Consider the following 14,408-nt stretch of genomic DNA (forward strand, 5'->3'; position numbering starts at 1 on the left):
TAATAATAGATCCTTGTTCATACACTGGTAAAAAAAAAAAAAAAAAAAAAAAAAAAAGATTTTGTCTATTTAGCTTCATCTAAGGCTTTTTCTCTCCAAAAATTTTTACAATTTCTTGTCATTAAAACAGAAAGGAAAACCTCACTATGTATCTCTGAACAATGGCTGACCAGTCTGTGCTGCTGCTCTTAAAATGTGATACAGAATAGAGCAGTAAAATACTCCATACATTTCTCACAGTGAACCTGTAGACCTGTTTCACAACAAAAGGAGAATTACATCCTTACTTTCTCATTCTTAATATTACTACCTTTTGACTGAACATGAAATAGCTGTGTTTTTTATTTAATTGTCAATGAGCACTTCTGACTTTTCATTACAACTTATCCATCAGCACAGATGGCAAGATGGTATGTATGAGAGCCTCTTGGGTACAATATGCAAGTCCTAGCTGGAATGCTTCCCACAGGATGTAAACCATGGGCCTCAAGCCTGTACTTTAAAAAACATATTACTTAGCACACTGCCAACAAATGTCAACACAAAAATGCAGTGCTTGCTGTAATGACTTCACTCTGTAAAAGCAATGTACTAGGAAATAAGTTTTTCCTAAGAAAAGTGAGAGAGTAATCATATAAGAATAGCTGAAAAACATTCTAGCATTTATTCAATTATCAATGGAAAAACTCATATACCAAACGGAATGCAAATTCTTAATAAAAATATTACAGTATATTAAAATTATATGGAAAGTCCTTAAAATACAAAACATGTCCAGTAGCCAAAGTCCTACAGAAGTTCATGTAGAAAATTCTACATTTAGTGACTTGGGCATTTTAATAACTCTGCAGTTTCTTCAAACCTGAAATAGAGTAAACAAATGATGTGTAAGTCAATAAGTAATTCATAATCAACAGGATATAAGTTGTTAAAATTATGCTTTCTATCTAAAATAAGTTTGAATTATTTTATTTTTAGCTACAAGTAGTACAGTACTAATAAACTTTGTACTATGGCCAGAGGGGGGAAAAAATTAGTCAATTCTTGGAGGATTATTTGAGTAGTTTTTTCAAGATTTAAAAAAAGATTACATATAGTTTATTTGGTTATATAATCTCTTAAAAATTTTTATATACTATTCTCATACAATTGTTTTTTTGTTTTTGTTTTTTTTTGGTACCAGGAATGGAACTCGGGACCTTGTGCTTGCAAGGCAGGCGGCAGAACCACTAAGCTAAATCCCTGGCCCCTCATATAATTATTTTATATTTCCTTTGAACTGCTCTTTTAAAAATCAGACATAATATCATTTGTACTAGATAAAAGTGTCATGACTAATATTACCTTATAATAACTTATTATTGATACTTTAACAAAAATGTCTCCAAATATCCATCTCCATGTTTATTATTCTGATTAATCAGTTATCAAAAATAAGATAACACTTCATTAACTACCACCCAAAAATATCTTTGCACTCTTTAATCCACAGTTAATTCCATTAACACTGTTGTACATCACTTGTTGGAAACCAAAATAATGACTCATCTTACAAACACATAACTGTAGGTGGATTTATTATCCACTGGAGTCTTGAAGGAAATTCCACACCTGACTGAGAGACCTTTAAGGTTTGAAACACATATGCACATTCTATATGTACTGTAATCCAATACAATTCCCTATAGAGAAATGAATTTCTGTTGCCCCTTTCTGTTACTTACATTTTTTTCATCCTTTCCATTTTCTGGATTGTTGTTTCCTTTAATTTAAAAAGCAACAAATTTAGGCAATTTCTTTCAGTAAATCATCCTCAAAGATGGACCATGAACATATAAAAAAGTCTGAAACATTTCATTAGGTACTACTTACTCATCACAGAGAATGTTTGAGATTAAGATTTATAGTTTTGCCATTTTTCTTGCTAATAGTATATGACTAAAAATCAATGGTTGTTTTCTTGACCTTTGGAAGAAATCATCTAAACAGTTGTCAGTGTTTCTTACCTCTGACATGTCTTTCAAACCACAGTAATTAATAGTTGAGGCTCTGGGAGTTGAATCTGTTGATTCTGTATTATAACCAGAGGACAGAGGAATACTTGCTGGCCTCTCCATTTTGATTGTTCCATCTGTGAAGATGGAATTAAGTTTTAAATTATCTTTTCCTTTCACAGTAGTGTTACATATCTAAAAATTTTATTTATCAATGAAAGAATATTTTGATCTAAAAGAGCTACTGGTGTTTATCAAAATATGGATTTTTAATATTTTTTCAAAAGAGTAGCCTATCTACATACAGAGATGTAGATATTAAAAATTGGCTCACAAAAAATTACAAAAGGCAGCCAGGCTTGATGGTACATGACTGCAATCCCAGCTAGTCAGGAGGCTGAAGTAGAAGAAAGGAGAGTTCAAGGTTAAGCAGATCCTTTCTCAAAAAAAGAAAAAAAAAGGAAAGAAAAAGAAAAAAACATTGCAAAAGGCAATATTGTCTATCATGCTAACAATCAGTTTGAATGAGAGTAATTTATCTTTAAATATAAGCCACTTATTCATATATATTCTTTCCTTTAAAACAGTGGGATTTACATTAACTAGTAAGTATGATGAATTTATCATGATTTTATCCAGCAATGCTGGGATGGTTTACTAGTCTATTAATTTTTTTAACTATTCTAGAAATAGTTACTACTGTTCTGTGGTAAGTGACAACTATTACCAAAACTGACTATACAGTTCATACCTTTTAAAAGTCATCCTAAGTTGACACATATGGAAAAGCAATATTTAAAATTCAAGTAAAATCCACAGGATTTTTCGCCCAAAAAACAAAACAACTTAACATTTCAGATATCCTGATATTATTAGTTTGACAAAATGTTGGTACATTTTTTTTCTATCACTCAGTCAATTATGGGCCATCAGAGATAAGACATACTCCTATTAAGTTAGTCCTATACATCTTGCCCTGCTTTTTAGAGTAGATTGGGCTGCAAAACAACAACCTACCCCCCAAAAAAATCAGACACCCATTTAAACTGTTTTACATAAAAGCTTTTACTGTAAGTCTTTTCTGACAATTTCCATTAGGTACCCTAATTCCAAATTCTAAAGGAGAATGCAAGTTGGCTTTTGGGATTGGCTATTTACTGGGTTAGGAGCCTACTCTTCACCCAGTTAGCTGAGCATAGGGGTCAAGATCACAACTCTGAAAAACAACTAGACCCAGATCGTGTAGCAGGAGGTGTGCAGTAACAGGTAATTTTCAGGAATAATCTGAAAAGCTAAGAAGGAACTACTACCTATTATATCCTAAATCTTTTATTATTTTCTATGGGAACAGACAGGTGTCCAGTATTTACTATACTAATAAAAAACAAAACAAACAAACAAAAAAAAAAAAACAAGGAAGGAATCAGAGCTGTGAAGATAGATGATTTCTTAAAATGGCTATCTTGGCCCAATGTTCTGGGCAGGGATGTCCCTTGTGGTGGAAGAAATCTAGTATTAAGTAGGTTGGCAGATTATTCAGAGAGACAGCCCCTTAGGGGACTCCAGGGCTTATAAAGTGGAGCACAGACAGAGCACCAGTCATGTGTTTAATAGCCAGATCACTTAAGGGCATATTACTTTCAATGACAATTTTTTTCCTTGCTTTCCTGAACCTTTAGTAAAGGCCTTACTTGTTTAAAAATCATGTTTTTTTAGCCATGCCATAAGGGATATCAAAAGAAGGGGTAACCATGTTCAGGTTAGAAAGAAAGGGGAGACCAATCATCCCTGACACCAGGCCCCTGAAACAAGTCATATGAGAGCTTCAGAGGTGATTGCTAAGAGATTCTTGTGAAGAAATGAAAATTTCTAGGTTTGGGACACTACACCTAGCCACCTCTTCTTACAGAACCATTAATGTTTTACCACCAACTTGGGGCATTACACCTTTTACTAATACAGGAACCCGTTGAGTCTTTCACTGTTCAGTAATTTGTAAGGCAGTACTTCCAAATGAAGCACCCATATGTATAGCAACCAACTTTTCGATATTGCTTTCTTATTATTTCATATATGATTTATTATATCCAAAAATGAACTCATTGTTTTTCGCAAATCTCCTCTTCCTCCTGAATTCCTATTTAAGAGTAACAGCAATCCGGGCCAGGGATTTAGCTCAGTGGTTCTGCTGCCTGCCTCACAACCTCAAGGACCCGAATTCAATCCCCAGTACCAAAAAAAATAAATAAAATAAAAGAGTAACAGTAACCCAAACAGAAGAGGCCAAACAAGAAATCACTCTACTTTTCCTTTCTTTCACCTCTTCTACTTCTATCAGTAACCAAGGCAGTTCAATTTTAACATCCAAGTATCTCCCAAATAAATTACCTGCTTGTTATCATCACGACTGGTGCCTTAGTAGCAACTCTCATCTGAGATTATAAAACTGTTGATTAAATTCTTTCTATGGGGCTGGGGATTTAGCTCAGCGGTTCGGTGGCCTACCTCGCAACCTCAAGGACCCGAGTTCAATCCCCAGTACCAAAAAAAAAAAAAAAAAAAATCTTTCTATGACTTCAGGGTAAACTCTATGACTTGGCCTTTCTACTCTTCTGATTCAACTTCCTTCACGTGTCCACATGTAATCTTTCTTCTACTCACAATGGGAAAAACCACATTCTTTTCTAGAGCCATACTTTGGTTAATAATCTTTTCTTCTGAGGGAAAACAGGAATAAAACAAAGTAAACAAAACAAAACACAACTCTGACAGTTGGTAGCCTATCGGGAAATTAACCTCTGAGTTACTACTGCCCCTAAGGAAAATATATAATTTCACAGAAAACAACATTGTATGAGGTTAACGAAATAGAAAAATACAAAACCAGGCATGTGTGAAGAGACATAAACAAGGATGCTATGTAAATCAGTGGCCAGAAAAGTCCCCTCTCCACTAAGGAGTGCTTGTTTTCCCAGAAAATTTTAGCTCCACTTCATTCTGATCATCAGCCTTCAAACTTCTCCTGCCTCCTAATGCACCAACATCAGAAGAGCCCTAATTTCTTTAAGTCCTCTCCAGAATCATCCAACAGAAGTACAGTCCTTAAAATACTCTCCTACCTCACTGAAGCACTGAGGTGGCTTACTGAGGAACACTGTAGTCTTGATAAAGGAATAGCAAATCTAGAACCTCACAAATATCTTCCCAACTGAACATGATTCTAATACTAGAGAGGCAATCACTGCTCTCTACATTGAAATGAAATCAAACCTACTGCTTCCAAGTAGCATGCATATGTAAGGTATAATGTATAAGGCTTTACAAACTTGACCCTTCAATTTATCTAGGCTAGATTATAAACTCTATGAGACCAGCTATTCACCTTATTGATAATCTACAGCCCTTTTCAGACAGTGGTCCATCTTATCATACTGAGTACAGTGGCTGAAATTTAGCCATGTGCTTTCTCAATACCATTAAGATAAGCTGTGCTCTAGCCAGGCGTGGTGGTACACGCCTGTAATCCCAGCACTCGGGAGGCTGAGGCAGGAGGATCACTGTGAGTTCAAAACCAGCCTGGAGTACATAGTGAGTTCCAGGGCAGTCAACTACATAGTGAGACCCTGTCTCAAAAAACCAAAAAAAAAAAAAAAAAAAAGATATACTGTGTTCTGCAGTAATAATGTTATTTAAAAACATAGCTCAAACATTCAAAATCAAGTTCAAAAAAGGCAATGCTTTACAAATAGTAGATTCAATATTCTTTAAATACACAAATACTTGAACTCTACTATATGTAGATATTTGAAGAGACCAAAGTTACATTTTCGATCTGCTAGACAGATTACAAGATAACAATTCTGCTCTCAGGAATCTTTAGTTAAACTTGAACATCTATGAAGAGATGCATGATCAATGGAAAAAAGTCAAAATTTTATCAAATCTGAAGTTGGTAGTCTATATAAACTTAATACCTAAAATAACATCTCAAATGACTGAACTTAGTAGAATAATCACTGAAATTGTTCTGTGTATAATGAAATTGTCATGAGCCCTAAATATGTAGTCGTTAAGAAAAAAATTCAGAGCCAGTCACCTGAATTCAAACCTACCCACAATTCAGTAACAGTGTAGGGCTGGAGATTTAGCTCAGTGGTTCTGGCACCTGCCTGGCAAACACAAAGTCCTGAGTTCAAACCCAGTACCAAAAAAAAAAAAAAAAAAAAAAAAAAAAAAAAGTGACTTTTGGCAGAGTTACTTAAATCTCATGGCAGCTCACTTCTTCATCTATAAAATACAGTATAGACAATAATAGTACTTATATGGTTATTTTGAGAATTAAATTAATATAGTAATTATAACAATGCCAGAACAAAGCGCTGCAATACATTGTTATTACTATTATATGTACTTTAAAGATTCAATGATGTCGAACACCCACATGTTAAAATTTAACTTAATGAATTTTGAATTGTACAAACTATCTTTTATAAATATGACTTAATCATAGAAATGAGAAAATTTGGTCCTTTATCTTTCCAAAAAATACATGAGAATCAAAATAAAAGCTGTTGCTGAGAAACGGAAGAGATCCTTGTTGTTCTGCCACATTGAAAATATCACCATGAAGTTGAATGATATAGAAAAGACCATTAATGAACTGCCTGAGTACAAGAGATTTGCAATACTTCACAGGTTACTTAAATTTTTTTGTCTTATATGTCACTCACATACAAGAATACTATTACTTAGGTTTCAAAAATTAGAAATTCTAGAGGTCTATTTTTGTTGTTTTAGAGCACTTTATTATACTAGAATGATTAAAAGACCAAAATGTCTCTTTAAAGGTTTGCAACTTTGTACCTTGAAAATTATTTATCTATGTTATCTAAGATATGTAAGTAGTTCATTAAGCAATATTTAGCTTTAATTACTATAGGTTTGTTAATTTCTTTGTTCTAGAAGATTTGAAATTTCTTTTTAAAAAATAAGGCTTAAAAATAATAAAATTATGCAAAACATTCCTTTTCTGAAAGCCCTCTAGCATACCACCAATACCAATACCAGTAAGAACTTACCAGGAGTCACGAGATTTATGTCATTTTTGGATGTATAGTCATCACTCATTGCATTAAATTCTACATATTCATTCTGGAAAATGGTTAAATATTTAGAATAAAATGAAAATCATAAAATATAACAATGGTACAAGAAATACATAAGTAACTTTATTTTATTTACAAAGCAATACATAAGATTTCCTATGTATAAGAAATAATCTTTTAACCATGTAAGCAGATAGTAAACATTTTGAACCTATTAACTTTACTGTAGGAAAATAATGGACCAGAAATTGAACTCTAGGTAACAGAAACAGTTCTCAGATTTGATAAAGCAATGGTATATTACTATGAAATTCACAACATGATTAAAGCTAGTAAGAAAAAGAAAGAAATTGGAAAGACCACTGTGCTATTATAAGATATAAAATAATTTTAAAATTTACCTAAACACATACAGTCTTGCTTCATTTTGAGCACTTCAAGTTCTATTATCAAATAAAAGCTCAAACTATCTTAGTCGATGAGAGAAAAAGAGCCACAATAAGAACAAGAAAATTGGCTATATTTAAACAGGACTTTATTTATTCTAACTAAACATTTCCCCATTATCTAAGTATTGCCATACTTAGCATTTCCAAAAGAATACACACATAATAAAAGGAATACTTTACTGTATCTAAGATAGTCCATATATCTCAAGGAAAGAAAATACCTTTTTAGACAAAAGCATTTCTGTTTCAAGAAGAGTGATCCGACTTAGAAGATTAGTCCAGGTCTTTTCATCTACTATAACCTTCCCTTTCATTGTTTCTTCCAAAGAGTCGAGCCTTTTCTCTATCCAAGTCAACTTATTAAGTTTTTCTTGACATTCAGCAAGCATTGTTTGTAGTGCAGTGAGCTCTGGGTTACTTTTTATGTCCTAAAATGATCAAAAAGATTAGAGAAAATACTATGTAAGCTGAAGTTCCTTTAAAATGAATGTATTTCAATTTCCGTTCTGTTACTCTTTGATAGTTAGGAGAGGTAGTACAGCATAAGAATTAAGAGAGCTATTGCTGAAGGCAGACTACTTAAAACATTTAAACTACTTCATCTGAGACATATTATTTGATGCCCCCATTTTCTCATTTAAAAAACGAGGTAACAATAGTATCTACTTAATATGTTTATTATGAGTAAATATGCATAATTTGGGGGGTACTGGGGGTCAAACTTAGGTCCCTGTGCTTGTGAGACAGGTGGCAGAACCACTGAGCTAAATCCCCGGCCCTAGGCATAATATTCTTAAACAATACCAGGCAGTACAATAAAACTGTCACTAAATACTAACTAGCTTCTTGTAAGATAGCTAGCATGAAGCCAAGAGGAAATAACTACAAGGACAGTGCACTGACATTATTTAGTGCATCTTTTAATAGGAAACAAGCCTATGGCCATCTGGTAGGTTTTATAAATTGTCAATTATATACTAACATGAATAGATGTCAGAAAACATAGAAAAAGAATAGAGTAAGATATTTTAGCACAAATAGTAATTAGACACATAATGGGGTTTGTGGCAATAAAGAATAATAAACATGATATTCTAAGAGACAGAAAAGGGTAGCAAGAACCAAGAAAGGAAAAGCAATATGACAGGACAATGAAGTACCAAGATTTTCCAATCACCAGTGTAGGAAATAAGTGGTAGAAAACCTCCATTGCACAAAATGGTACATATCTATCTCACTAGGATATAAATTCCTTGAAGCCACGTCATGTCTCACCTTTCTTTGCATTATTTACAATATGTAGCCAAAATTCTAAACAGAAGTATCAAATAACACCTGTTGAATTATATTCAGTAGAACTTAATGATTCTTAAGTAATAACACAGGTAATATGTCATGATTAATAATTCCAATAGTTAGAAATATTCCAAAGTTTAAATGCTCAATCAATCATGGACATCAAAGTAAGAAAACATGATATCTTTAAATTCTTACTTCCTGCTCAGTCTGGGTTTCAAGGACCTGCACAGCAGTAACCTTTATTTCAGAAGCCTTTGAATCTGACACATCACATACTTCATTATCATCTGTTACTGAACTTTCTGTATTTTCAGGAATGTTAACATCATTTTCATTATACAGGTGACGAATCACCACGGCTTTCTTCTGCACAGAGACACATGTGTAAAAAAATACTTCAATGGTTTGACTCCCATTATTTTAAACATACATCCAGTAATTTCACAAAAAGAACTCCTAGCCTTGCTTTAAAGATTTAAAAAGATTTAAATTACCACAATTCATGTATATATCAAAATATTAAAATCTATTATTACAGTGTAATTTGGACTTTTAAAAGCATTTTTATATTTTAGAAAAATACTGAAGTGTTTAGAGATGTCTGAGTTTTTCATAACATTGGGGAAAATGGTTACAATGAAGATGAAACAATATTAGCAGAGTTGATAAATTGCTGAAACTGGATGACAGATACTTATAGATTTTTAAGTGTTCCATAATAAAGCTTTCATATAACTTACAAATAAATAATCAAGAACTAGCTGGGCATGGTGGCACACGCCTGTAGTCCAAGCATTCGGGAGGCTGAGGCAGGAGGATCGCTGTGAGTTCGAGACCACCCTAGGCTACATAATGAGTTCAATCTTAACTACACAGTGAGACCTTGTCTCAAAAAAACCAAAAAAAAAAAAAAAAAAAAAACCAAAACAAAACTAGCTGTGTGAGGACTCATTGTGATTTCTTTCTATTAAATCTCAATATATTAGACCTTTAGCAAACAATTCAAATTTTATGTAAAAAGGAAAATCCTGAAAAAATGGACTAGGTCAAACTATGTAGTTTATACAAGAGAACTCTTCTGCCTATATTTTTTCCCCCTACAATGTTCGATATCTCCTATAGAACTTAGTATATGTGACAAAAAAAATCACAAGCAACATTTTTTGTAAGGCATCGAGGAGACAATTTGCTGTAGAACTGACTTAATTTTTGTCTATAAATAAAGACATCTACTTGGGGATTATAACTTTTATAAATCGTAAAACTGTTAATATTCATTCAAATTCCTGGTAATTAAAAATCTGATATAGATCATTTTAATTTTGATGGGAAACCAAGAGAACTTTAAGAATATTGAAAATAGATCTAATGTCTCAAAAATGTTGTATTTTTCTTTCTTAGAGAAATTTAGATTACCCTAGAACCCCTATATTGAAATAAAAAATTGAAAAAATATTGTTATATTAACTTACATTTAGTAAGTACATACAGTATATCTACTGTTGTGCCAAGCACAATGAAAGCAAATGAAACCAGATAAGAAAATCCTTATTTATACACAATATAAATCATTAAACAATTGAAAAATAAGAACATATAGTAAGAGTTGGGTGACTTTAGAGGTGCAGGTAGATGAGAAATATGAGCAATTATACAGAATTTATGCCTCTTATAATTCCTTTTTTTTTATTGCCCTCATTACTTGGAGCAAAGCAAGCACATTTTAAAAAAGTTATTGGTACACGAACCTGTTTTGAGGGTAAAATTACACTTTAAAAAGTGTGAAATCTTTTAAATAGATTCTACTTTTATAAGTCACTTAGAGTGGATTCAGGTAGAAAGAGTTCCCTAGACTGTACTGTAGCTAGAAACTATATCCTTTAGGTTATTACACACTGATTATTCATCTGGCATTCTACCTTCAATCTTATAAAGTTTTCCACAAATGTAAGATGGCTGAAGTACATTTATCATTAGAAAATAATATTTTAGCTTAAATCTCCCTTGGAGATGAAAAAAGTATATCCCTAAATATAATGGATTATTTTACCACACATTCACAATGAATACATAGGCAGAGAAGATATCTATGAACAAATGGAAAACACTCAAAACACTAACTCCAAACCACATTTCACATTTGCAGATTATCAACTGTTAGATAATTCATACTCCTGGTTACAGAAATATCAATGCATATAAACGAATCATCACAACCATCTTCATTGCTAAGGGCAGGTTTTTCGCATACTATATTCTCATGTTTTAAGAAGACTAGATACGTAACAAATAGTAAGAGTGGATAACTGTATAACTATCTAAATCAATATTTTGCTGGGAAATGAGGTAGAATTCAAATTAGAAATAAAAAACTTAGTTGATTTTATAATTCTTTCTTTTTTAATTTTATATTTCTATGCTTTTCTTGTAACTTCAGGAATGTTTTTCAAAGAATAAATGATACTTGTAAAAAAATGACTATAATGTAATATCATGACGAGATGTCTCACCAAGTGCTAGTGAGAAGTGAATCTTACATATCAGATTCATTAATTACATAACTAAAACTGCATGATGTGTTTTGTATTTTTTCTACCTTTCCTGAAGTCATAAATCTACCAGTGACATCAAAGCCAACAGGTTCTGCAGGTGTTTTCTCATTGCTTGATGAAGGTTCTGAGTGAGCAGAAATGATTTTCTTTCTTGGTTGTGAAGGAGTCTAAAAATCAACAACAATGTATTAGACATAACAAATTTTGTGTGAAAATGAATGTAAATTTAATTCCACTACCACTGAAATATTCACTTCTGAAATATAACTGACAAATGACACTACTGAAACTATGTCTTTTAAAAAATAAGTGATGAAATGCATTATCTTTGAACTTACTATTAGCAGTTCAATTCACAGATGTTTAAAAAACAGTGAATAGTATTTAAAGCAAACATGAAGCTTGTTACCCAAAAACTTTGAATAAGTGTACTATGTAATAATTTGCTTAGTCTACCGATTTCATATATCAAAATACTGAGCCATTTTGCATGAGTCAGCAGTAAAATCTATTCATAAAATTACCTTATTAACACCAGTCAATTCCTTGTGCTTTTTCATCACACAATTCAAAATATCACAAATAATCTGAATTTTCCATTCTGCAAAGCCATGCTGCATAAATTGTGCTTTGGTCAATATTGGTTTATAATCAAACTGATCACGAAGAAGCTGCAAAGAGGAAAAGGACTAATATAATAATTAGGAGCAATTCTTTCTTTAATCTAAAATGATAAATAGTCACCTTGTCAGGAAAGGTAATAGCTTTCTTTGAGAGGACAAGGTGGATCAAGCCATTAACTAAAGATTTAGGGAGCTGTGGGAATCATGGCCCCGTAGGAGAGGGATCCAGGTAGAAAACAGGTGGTTAGGGATGTGCCAGAGAGATGCCAAAACATACGCAATTATTAAAAAGTGCGCATATCTTCAGAGTTACTAGAAAAATTCCTTAACTCATTGGAATACCATACTAGACGTCAGAAACCTATAGTTGTATTTAGTAATTCTACCGCTATGTGAATTTTAGATAAGAGGCCTATTGAACTCAATCTCTCATTTGTATATGAACCAGTAGTTTCCATAGTTCTACTACATGAAACCCTAGAATCTCTTAGAGTTCCACTTAGGCATCTATGAAACATTTCTGATTAGTGGCAAAAACACAGAAGATTAAATAGAGACTATATATAAAGAATGCAACTCTACTTTTTCTTAAAGATTAGATTTGATAAATAGGCTTTATATAAAAAAGTTTAAGAAAATCATAGTATTTGACAAAAACAGGTTTTAAAAAAGTTAAATATGAGATTCAAATTCAGTATTCATAAAGAAAAAATAGATATATAAGACCTGGCCTCAGACTTCAGAGAACAAATTATCTCAAAGTTTGAGTCTTTTCTTACAAATGATTAATTTAGCTCATAATTCCATGAACTATAACTTTTACTGAATCTAATTATAGTTCTTTCTTTCTTTCTCTTTCTTTCAAACTCAGGACATTATGCTTGCAAGGCAGGTGCGGTGTCACTGAGCTAAATCCCTGGCCCAGTTACAGTTCTTTCTAACTTGTGCTAGCACACCAAATTTTACTACAGTTTGATAGAAAAGGGGCAAATGATAGCCATTAACAAACTTTACCAGTTGCCTTAGAGTAGAAAACATTCACAAAGCAAACCTGAATTGCATCTTGATTTCAATAGAGACTGTATTTTAATGAGACAGATGCATACTATATGTGCTCATGGTGATCCACCATATTTACAACATTTTGGTCAAGGACAGAGCATGTATGCAACAGTAGTCCTCATAGTGATCCACCATATTTACAACATTTTGGTCAAGGACAGAGCATGTATGCAACAGTAGTCCCATAAGATTACTAGAGAACTGAAAAAGTACTATTGCCTCATATTTTTACTGTACTTTTTCTATGTCAGATACACAAATACTGGTATTACAAATGCCTACAGTATTTAGTACCGTAACATGTACAAGTATGTAGCCTAAGAGCAGTAAGTTTAACATTCCATAATAGCCTAGGTGTGGTAGTAAGCTATACTATCTAAATTTGTGTAAGCCTACTCTAATGTTTACATGACTATAAAATCACCTACTGACAAATTTCTCAGGATATACGTCCATTGTTAAGCAACAAGTAACTGTACTCAAGGAGTTACTATTAAAATACTGATTTTTAAAAATCATTCAATAATATCTAAAATAAATATTACTTAAAAATACCTTACAGACAGTACCTAATAGTTCAAAATACCTTATAGACAGTATCTGTAAAGCGCAGGTCATTCTTTGCTAGGAGCTCTACATTGCATTCCATGAGATGTTCTGTTACAAAGGGTGAGTACGAGGTAAGAGAATAGCTGATGATGGGCAAAGTTGCTGCTGTGTCTCCCTTTATCAAACTGTTAGGGAAAAAAAGACTTTCAATGAGCATGATTTTTTTTTTTTTTGGTACCGGGGATTGTACTTGGGTCCTTGTATTTGCAAGGCAGGCACTGGAACCACTGAGTAAAATCCCTGGCCCTGAGCATGATTCTTAAAGTTGTATAATCAAGGAAGTATTAAAAATATTTTCAATAAGTTAACGCTATAGCCATAATAACAGAGTGATACATGACCTTTCAAAGTCTATCTCCAACTCTAAATCACTCTAGCAAGACTATTATGCAATACTATTATCTGTTAGCATGCTCAAAAACTTAGTACAGTCCAACATTTAATCTAAAAGTCCAGTGCCAGCAGTCCATTTATAGTACTTACCACTTTATGTTTCTCAAGAACACCATGTTTTTTGCAAACAGTACTATTATCTATCTAAACAGATCTTATAGTTTATGTTATGGAATAATCATTCTCAATGATACTCCTGGATCAATAAGAAAAATGTTTAAACACTACACAGAAAACAGGAAAACACTGGTATATTTTAGAATCATTCCTATCTAAAATGTTTTCTTTTTTGTTTGTTTTTTTTTTTTTTTTTTTTTTTTTT

The 14,408-nt window shown here is 32.5% G+C and overlaps 1 protein-coding gene across 5 annotated transcripts in view; it reads right to left on the reverse strand.

Annotated features, from left to right (window-relative positions):
* Positions 1-37: 37 nt before the first annotated feature.
* Cep44 (centrosomal protein 44) overlaps positions 38-14,408 on the reverse strand; it is a 21,448-nt gene continuing 7,077 nt past the window's right edge. Inside the window, exons 3-11 of one of the 5 annotated variants that reach the window (XM_010629821.3) lie at positions 13,671-13,818; positions 11,924-12,070; positions 11,444-11,566; positions 9,043-9,213; positions 7,770-7,976; positions 7,073-7,145; positions 2,007-2,131; positions 1,725-1,762; positions 38-862 (exon numbers count right to left, since the gene is read on the reverse strand). In XM_010629821.3, the coding sequence (XP_010628123.1) occupies positions 820-862; positions 1,725-1,762; positions 2,007-2,131; positions 7,073-7,145; positions 7,770-7,976; positions 9,043-9,213; positions 11,444-11,566; positions 11,924-12,070; positions 13,671-13,818 (1,075 nt within the window). In that variant the 3' untranslated portion in view covers positions 38-819. The other 4 variants (XM_010629822.3, XM_033765437.1, XM_019208292.2 and 1 more) reach the window with 4 other exon arrangements.

This window comes from Fukomys damarensis, unplaced genomic scaffold (assembly GCF_012274545.1).
Source record: "Fukomys damarensis isolate Sample0158 unplaced genomic scaffold, DMR_v1.0_HiC HiC_scaffold_18, whole genome shotgun sequence".
Classification (NCBI taxonomy): Eukaryota; Metazoa; Chordata; class Mammalia; order Rodentia; family Bathyergidae; genus Fukomys; species Fukomys damarensis.